At 40.8% G+C, this 9,290-nt stretch overlaps 1 protein-coding gene across 2 annotated transcripts in view; it reads right to left on the bottom strand.

The window, feature by feature from the left end:
- Positions 1 to 995: 995 nt before the first annotated feature.
- Positions 996 to 9,290, bottom strand: part of LOC147685366 (ankyrin repeat and fibronectin type-III domain-containing protein 1-like) — a 3,163,580-nt gene continuing 3,155,285 nt past the window's right edge. For both annotated transcript variants that reach the window (XM_086941288.1, XM_086941289.1), the window contains one exon: positions 996 to 1,863. In XM_086941288.1, the coding sequence (XP_086797414.1) occupies positions 1,573 to 1,863 (291 nt within the window). In that variant the 3' untranslated portion in view covers positions 996 to 1,572. The remainder of the gene's footprint in view (positions 1,864 to 9,290) is intronic.

Below are 9,290 nucleotides of genomic sequence, written 5' to 3'. Positions count from 1 at the left end.
TGAATGAGTAAGAGTTCTTCCAGTTTTTGCCAACCAAAGAATATATTGTTATTTCTCTCGATCGAACTCTAGTCCTTTGGTGCACAAAGGGTTTCTCTCATTTTTTCAAGAGTTCCCACTCATCCACCCATGGATTTTGGCACATTCCAAGATTTATCAAGACTGGTAATCCTAGGAGTGCTTCAAAATGCTAAGCCTTCCCAGGGGAGGAACAATAAGGAGAAATATCATTCTGCAGCACACTTAGAAAGAGGAAAACACCTCAGAAGATTGCTTTTGTGCAGGAAGGCATCCCTTCCTGAACTAGGACAATTCTGCCGGCAACGCAGGCACTATTGCACAATGGCACAAATGTGCATGCAATGGCGCTAGGCAGTGGATTGTGCACCAGCACAGGCAGAGAGCAGAAATGCACCATATATTGATAGATATGGCGTATTCCTGCCCTCTCTCTTCCAAGCTGTGTTGCGAGAAAAACTGATAAATATGTCCCTAATGTCTAGAGGACTGCCAGTATTATGAGCAGCAGAATAGGCTGAACTGAAACTGCAGTGAAAACGAGGGAATATGAAATGTAGAGGGGAAGAAGAGAATAGAAAGGGGGAATACTTACAAGGCAATAAGGATCCCATGATTTGTATATTTCATTGCGACACATGGCTGCCAAAGATCACGCAATGCACAGCACAGCATAGTCATGAGAAAGGAGTTCCCAGTAGGTTCTGGCAGCACACCAGTTTTTACTGTGGACCATAACGAGTTCAAAAAATGTTGGCAAACTAACAAACATGCCTAGTGGCTAGTAACACATCATGCTTTTGGACACACAGGGGCCAATTTGCACAGTCACTGACAGCAACCAAGAGAAAGAAACAAAACCGAACAGGGTCAGGGAATCCTCATAACACAATTGCAAAGCATAACGTCAAAGTAGAGTTGTGTGCTTGGATGGGACATTTCCTATTAAACAAGCGAATAAAGGGGATTTCAGGGACTTTTCATCTGTCAAGCTGAGTGTCTCTGGCACTCAATATATTTTTTACAGAAAACAAAAATGTTATTCCATGAATTATTTGCAATAAAATATTTCTCAAGGTACAGTGACACAAACACAGTAAACAAAACGATATTCTCTCAACAGGTTGTTTCTCATAGTGAATTACTTCATATTCTTCCTTCTGAACATTGGACAAGGGAAACCATTCAGTATCCCCAAAAGTCTCTGTATTTTCATCCTCAGTAAACCCCCAAATGTGAGAAATGTATTGCTTCTTAGAATGTGTCTAAATGATTCCTAAATTCCAATTCTGCGACTGTTCTTTCATGTACATAGTTCTCCATGCTTCTGTGATCCATCCTCATCTTTCGGAGTTTTAAAAATATGTTGATATGTCTTTGGTTAGAAAAACAAAAACAAAAGACCAAAGGAAATGCTCATTTCTCCCGTTGGTCTTTCAAAAGGGGGTATCTACTTTAGAAAGTAAACATTTGAGCTGAGCTCTTGGCTCCATGGAAGTTGAGGTTCTTTAGAGTGTTGGCCTCTCCAGTTGATCACTCTGAGGTCCTGGTCCCTCATACGGTTGTTGCAGGCCCATACTGGAAGAGGAGAGGGGAAGTTTCTCGGATGCGAACACTGAACCGGCCCTTCGTCCACATGGTCTGTAGTGAGAGGGGCAGGGAGTCGTCTGGCAGCCACTGTTCTTTGTTATTGTCCGAGACAAAGACCAGTGCAAAGTGGTTTAATTGGTCCTCCCCGTAGCAGTAGGCCTCTGTAGTTCCCAACATGCCCCTGGATACGTCATTCATTTCCAGTACCACCAGCTTCACTACCTCCTGGGCTGAAGTTTTGTGGGTCACGTGGAGCTAGAGACACAAAGACAAAGCACAGAGTATGAAATGAAAAACTGAGCGGATATGGTTATGGATTAATCACATCTCTTGTAAGATATGGTTCATCACACTATTGAATATCCCAGGAAATTGGCAGGTACTATCGAAGATTCAGATTCATAAATCTTTTCTCCATAAGTAACTTTGACTTACTACTGGACATTTAAGAATACGTTAAGAGTAAGTCCCACCTTCTCACAGAAAAATCGTTTTGAAATAGATAATAAAGACTGAATTGAAATGCAGCAATTGTATTTTGAGGAAGCCAACAATTTTCAAAGTAATTTTCTAAAGCACTTGTTGCCTGGCACGTGACAGATGTGCCAATAGAATCTACACAAATATGGTAATTCATTTTGTGACATTCAAGTCACTTGTCGTACAGTATTATTTCCCAAATGATTCAGACATGTAATGATTAAATAGTTTAGGGAAATATTTTTGAAAGATTGAATATAATATTTGAAAAAGTATATTATTGACTCATCAAAGTCAGCAACTTTCAATTTGCAGTCAGCTTTCAAAATGTTTTCATTGGGTAAACAACCGTTTTTGACGCGAGAAGTCCTAAGCAAATCACTTCACTTTAATTGTGCATTTTTTAGTTAATATCTGTTTTTTTATCACATGCCACACCCAAAACTTGATCATATACCACATTCAACAGCTGGCCAAAGTCTAGGCCTACCCGCCGTGGGTGGTCCACAGGAGAGGGGGAGAGGGTATCCCCCACTGCCAGGTCTTACCTTTACCAAGCCCTGTGCCCAAGAAGTGGTTGGGGGCCAGCACCCACTACGCATGGCTTACAGCCCAATCCTATATGAACAACCAACCTCCCCTATGATTAGCACGTTGGGTGTAGGGCCTTTCAGTAAGAAAGATTAACATAAATATATATATTTCGCAACAGAAATTGGTGGTTCTAATAAGAGCCTTTTTACTCTACCCCTGTTCAGGAATCTTCACAAATTTCAGAATACCAGGAGTAATTAAAACATGCAAAGCACATGCCAGATTCAGTCCACACTCATAAAATTTTATTGTGATGATAGGAAAAATTAAAAACACCTTCCTCACTATCAATATATATATATAACTTTGATTGAGAGATCTTATGAATTTTAATTGAGATACATCTGCAAAACTAATGTCGCTCTATTAGAGAGGAAAGCATCCTATGGAAATGAAAATGGGAATAATACTTTTTGCACCACTCTCACTCTGCCCTACCCTCCACCCAAGACGTAAATAAATGAAACCCATCAGAGCAAACACAAATCTGCTGACTTTATTTGTTTGTGAAAAATTTGATCAAGTTTTGTTGATCAGTGCCAAAATTATCATGAAAACAAAAAAAAATGTATTCTCAATGGAAGAGGCGCTACTCCTGCCTCTTCTAATATGTATATATGAATTAATTAGTTTGGATGTACAAAACTACACAATTTAGTAGTATAAGCTCGTAAACCCATTTCTCAAAGGACTCATAAACAATGAAAACTATTTCTTAAATCCCTGTAAAGTATGGCTTTCATGAGTGCTCCAATCCACTGTGCACAGCTTTGCAGTTGTCTATTGTTTAATTGATATTATATTTATGAAACGTAACCAAAACGTAAGCATTCTAATTTCAATCAGCTCTAGTTGGTAGCTGCATCTTGGAGAGAAAAGCTTAGCTCTCCCTTTCACATGTAGAATGTGTTTCTTAATAAAGAGACAGACGTATCCCGTCTGAAGTTATAGTTAGGTCTGACTTTCCACTCAAAGGCCATTATTTTTTATTTACTAGTAATTTGGGGGCTATTAAAAAAATTCCTCAAAACTATCCATAAACATGTTTATGTGATTTGTATTTGTCTGGCAGGTTTCGCTCATAGAAATTCAAAACAGGAGGTACCCCTGGTGTGTATAACAGGGAGAACCATCTATACATCTCCTACCCCGTTTAGCACCTGTTCGTCTGGCCACTTTAGCCTACTATTGTTTAAACAGGGACTCTCTTTTCGCTGAGGTTTCGCTCATATCCATCAAGTGGCACAAAAGAAGATGGAGGATAGCTCAATTTTAACTCCCATAGGAATATATTTGACCTGCATTACAGACAAAATGGCAGCCTGGAATTACACTGATGTGTATATGAAACTTGAACTTTATATTATAGAAAGGAAGTGCCTTTGCTTGATTTGGTAATACAATGGATAGTTATTCAAGAAATGAGTGTCAGGAAAGTGATAAATATAGACCTCAAACGGACCTGTCAAAGACACATAGAAAGATATTTGGACTACTGATCTGCGCATCTTCTGTGAACAAAAATGTAAACAATTAACCAAATCCACTTGAACAAGGGACTTTTTCTGCCATGGTCCATTTTGGGTCCTGAAAATGAATATCAAGACCACAGGTCATGCGCAGCAGGTGGTGGCCACCCACAACTCTTTGGGCTTACAGTCAAAGAGCACAAGAACAGACAGAAAGAGCGACCCAGAGGGGAGAAAGAGAATGCAGCGTGCTACTGCATTTGCATAAATGTCAAGACTGACTAAGTCTTATACCTAATGTCTACCTATGCCCCAAATGTGAACTATTTCCTCTCACCTACGCCACACCTTGTTTGCGTCCTAAGCACAAACTGAGCTATGACCCCCTGCACAGTAGCATACTTCATCCTCTAATGCTGCCTGGAGCCTTCACATATATGATTGGTATAGCTCGTTTTTTTTCATCTTGTAAACTTTCTTTAATTCAGGAGTTGTGTTACTGTATAATCAAGTAGGATTTGTCTAGAACTACTTTCTAGGTCATGGGATTATGAGATTCGTATAACTTTTGATTTCTCCACCCTGCTCTTACAAGCAGGTTCTCAGAATCTACTTGGAAGGGATGGAGGGAAAAATTAAGTGAAAAAAGATGTTATATATATTTTGAAAAATAATAGGTCATTTGAAATTACTGACTATATCAGATATGGCACTTTAACCAATTTCATGGGAAAATTTGCTGTAAACCTTTTATATTACCACCATTTTCCAGAGACCTCCTGGGGACGGTAAGCCCCAGTAACTCCTGTGGAGGGTAAGCTTTGTCTTGCACACAACAAAAGTCTTGGAATTGTTCATTACTGTTGAACTTTACATCCATTTATGTGGAACCTGTGCTTAAAAATAGACTATTTGCCCAGTTTCTTCAAAACTTTCCCTGAGGAATACACCTTCTGAGGCCCACACCTGTCTACAAAATAGTCATACTCATTTAACTGACTTGCATGGTCCGATTTGAGAAAGCTATTTATTCCCCACGACTTTAAAAATTCACCAGCCATTCCTTTCTGTAGTTGGGACTCTTGCTATCACCAACATCTGTGGGCAGCACCCACAGTGCAGTGGGTGGTACCCGGGGGGTAAGCGAGCAACTCCAGGAGTAGCAGTGGGCTGCACACTTCCAAGAAGAAGTTGAGCCAAATACATATTTTTTGCCAGTTAAGCACTGCATTTATGATGATTTCAATTTAAGTCAGGCAGCAATTAAGAAGGGGTACAGGTTCTAGTTATTAGTACAGGGATTATATGACAAGCAGCAGTTACAGTTGGCACAAGAGAAAGCAAGTAAAGTTGAACAGTACATTACAATATATAATTGGATACTTAGTTCTAGGCTTTGGACCAATCAGGCTGAACTTGTACCAGATCTTCCAGGAACAAATTAGACATAAATTAAGGATATGTTGTTAAAATCAGCCAGGCAAAGACAAATTAAAAAAGCCTCTATCAGGAATTAAGGTTCATGGGCCTGAGGACATTTAAATCACCTCAATAGTGGACATTACTTTGCCTAATTTCGACGAGGAGCTAGGCTGCAGGTGTATTGCTCGAACCACATTATGAAAGTTGACACAAGCTGAGCAGGGCAGTTGTGTTTCCTTGGTGAAGTCTGGCCCTGAGAAAATGGGGACAGAGACTGTTATGCCTCTGGCCGTTTCCAATTACTATTAACGGGTTGGGCTTGTGTATTTTTTCTCAACCTGACAATAACCAATTTGGTGAATATATTCTTGTAGCTACTTTCACCTAGACCAATTTGTGATTTTCCTCAGTTTAATTGTAAATATTCCCTCAGACTAAACAGCATAATCATGTTCAACGTTCTTTCCCAAGAACAATCATATTAATATAATAATTCTTAGCTTTTCACCATAAGCCTGCAATGATCGTATCAGTCTGAAATCCTTATGTATACTTTATGCTTTAAAAGATAATTTTGATGATGCACCAGTGTCAAAGAAGGCTTAAAATCCTGGTACCTTTAAATAACAATACACATTATTCAAACGACCCTCTCTCTGCCCAAACAGCAGTGTTTGTGTAGTATGACATTCACCTCATTTGAAGCCGGTCAAACGTCAGCCAATGATGCGGAAATGCTAAGCTCCCCTACTCCCCCTAGAAGCCACCATATTTCAAATTTCTATTGCATGTTGTGTGAGGGAGTTCCTGAGAAGAGCATTGCTTTAACCAGTCAGGGACCTTATTCTGTTTCCTTTCTGGTGTATTCTAAAATTGAACCAAGCCTATCTTCAGCTTTGCAAGTACTGCAAGTAATTTTTGGGTACTTTCTGGTAAAAAAACATTTTCTCTGTCACCAGCTGTCATCATTACTGATATGCAAAAACATCTATTTTCAACTCCTGCTCTATCTGTGAACAGAAAAGTATCTATACTGTTGGGTCATATAAGCAATGTATTTATTGCTTTTATACTGTGCACAAGGCTTCAAGCTGCAACATGTGGAAAACTTTCCATGATTCTGAACGATAAAGAGAGCTGGTTGATACTATATTTACTGGATAAAAAGAAATAAGAATTAGTCTTCTAAGGGTGATGCCCCCTTATCTGGGCATAAGCCAGTGAACAGTGCTGTACTAAGCAATTCCATGAAGGTAGCACAAAAAAGGAAGGGTGGTGTGCCTAGAGCTGGACTCCCACCCTTAACGACATGTAGCCACCTCAACAGATGAATGAAATTGGAGTTTCCTGAGAAAACACTCCAGGAATGATGAACAACAATCTGAGCAAACAACGGGGAAATTCTAGCACACTTTATGTCCTAAATGAACTGCTGGCCTAGCTAGTGACCTTTTAGTCATCTTCAGCAATGACAAAGAAAAAGCCACTGTCATCAGCGACAAAATCTCAATTGTCACCTTTGGGACAAGTCTTGTTGACGAACTTGGAGAGATCTTTATCAGCAAAGACCCTGTAGATGACTAAGCTATTACTAACAATGATAGCTTCTTTGGCAGCAAGACCATTGCAGACGATGATATGATCTGCAACCACCCTGAAGATCTCTCTCCTTCCACTGTGAATCCATCTTTTCTCGTCGATGGCAAACCCAGGAATGATGCCTTCCACCTCGTTGATGACAGTCTTGTTGACATGGCCGACAATTACCTGGTCAACGATACTTTTGACAAATAATTTTTGAGCATCAGTTATCTTTTCACCCATAAAGGGATGGCAAGCCTACCCACCCAGATTCTGGACTCTGATAGATGTCAGAAATTAGGACACCTTGGAGAAGGCCTGCAGTGCTACACACCTGGATGTGTGTTATGTTCCTGAATTTGAAGAAGAGGCCTTACATAGAGAGGAAGCCTACCAGGAGCATGAGTACAAGTCATAGACCTTTGTAGCTAGCAATCCTCCTCATTGTTATGGACCTCATCGTTACTATAAGGAACTAGAGATCATACAAGTTGCTGTTGCATTTTGCTCAAATTTGCAGAAGGTGATGGCTACCTTCTAAAGATTGTCTGCTGGGCAACCTATACCTTCCCTTCCCTGGGTCCCAACCATGCTTACTCTACCTCCATCTCCACGTCAACGGGCAAATCTCCCAGAGCTGTCAAACAACCTCTGGTCTAGTCAACACCAAAAACCTGGGGGTAAAGTCTCCTCAGATTCTGAGTATTTGGATTTGGAAGAAGAAGGTGAAAAACAACAAGGAGACAGTGGAAGCAATGATGAATGGGATGGCTATATCTTACACAATGATGCAGGTACATCGCCTGTCCAACCAAATCTGGCCTAGCTAGTGACTTTTTAGTCATCTTTAGTGATAACGAAGAAAAAGCCACTGTCATCAGTGAAACATCTCCATTGTCACCTTTGGAACAAGCCCTGTTGGCGAGCTTGAAGAGATCTTCGTCAACGAGGATCCCGTAGATGACAATGCTGTTACCGACAATGTATCTCCTTTGGAAGCAAGACCATTGTTGACAATGATACCATTGGCAACCACCCTGAAGATCTCTCTCCTTCCACTGTCAATCCATTTTTCATGGTCGATGGCATAGGCAGGAATAATGCCTTCCACCTCATTGCTGACAGCCCTGTTGACATAGTCGACAATGACCTTGTCGATCATACTTTTGGCAATGAACTTTTGAGCATCAGTTACATATAACGTTGATAGCAAGCCTACCTACCAAGATTCTGGCCTCTGACCTACTGGTAGATGTCAGCGACTAGGACATCTTAGAGAAGGCCTACAGTTTTACGCAGCCAGGCACGTAGTTTTTCTACGGGGAACTTTGCAAAGTTACAAAAAACTCAGTGAAGTTCAGTGAGTGGCGGAGTGCAGTGGGAACTGCAGTTTGTGCTGGTATTCATGCTGCTCGGGTAGAAATTCTAGCTGAGTGGTAGCTCGTGCTTGAGAACTTACTGTTCATGATCGCAAACTTATCGTTCACAATCGCGAGTGGGGTAAAAACAGCGAAGCGGAGTTTTCTGCACTCCGCGAGCTCTGTGGAGTGCAGAAAACTCTTCAAACTTCACGAACGGAGCGCAAGTCACCGCACAGGCCAAACCATCATAGAAACAGCTGGAGGAGTGATAATATTGGCCGTAGACTTAGTTTGATGATGGCAACATCAATGAAGGACGCAAATGCCATAGCAATATTGGGGCATTATAATCTTTAGGTGTTACATCACATGTCGCCACTGACCACCTCATCTCTGAACAAAAAAAGACAGACGGCTAAGACAGTCATGAAGGAGCGAGCAATAACATCTGCAGCCATCATTGATGCTGCAGTGGATGTATTGAATGCAGGCTTTTACCAGCTGGCAGGAGCAGCTATTTTGATGAGTCAGGGATGGCTAAAGTCTACAGCTTTCCAGCCAGAGGTTCAAGAAAACATCCTAGACATGCCATTTGATGAACTCACCTTGTTTGGGAAACACATAGATAATGCCCAACAAAACATTAAGACAAACACAGATACAGCAAAATCCCTTGGAGTTATGTAGTATTGATGTCTCCGCTACACCACTTTTCGTTGCTCACCAGGATACTATACTTACAGGTGAGGTTTCAAGACAGAACTGAGACTGATGA

This window comes from Lissotriton vulgaris, chromosome 10 (genome assembly GCF_964263255.1).
Source record: "Lissotriton vulgaris chromosome 10, aLisVul1.2, whole genome shotgun sequence".
NCBI lineage: Eukaryota > Metazoa > Chordata > Amphibia > Caudata > Salamandridae > Lissotriton > Lissotriton vulgaris.
Note: the sequence above shows the minus strand (reverse complement) of the source record. Positions and strands in the feature narration are given on the sequence as shown.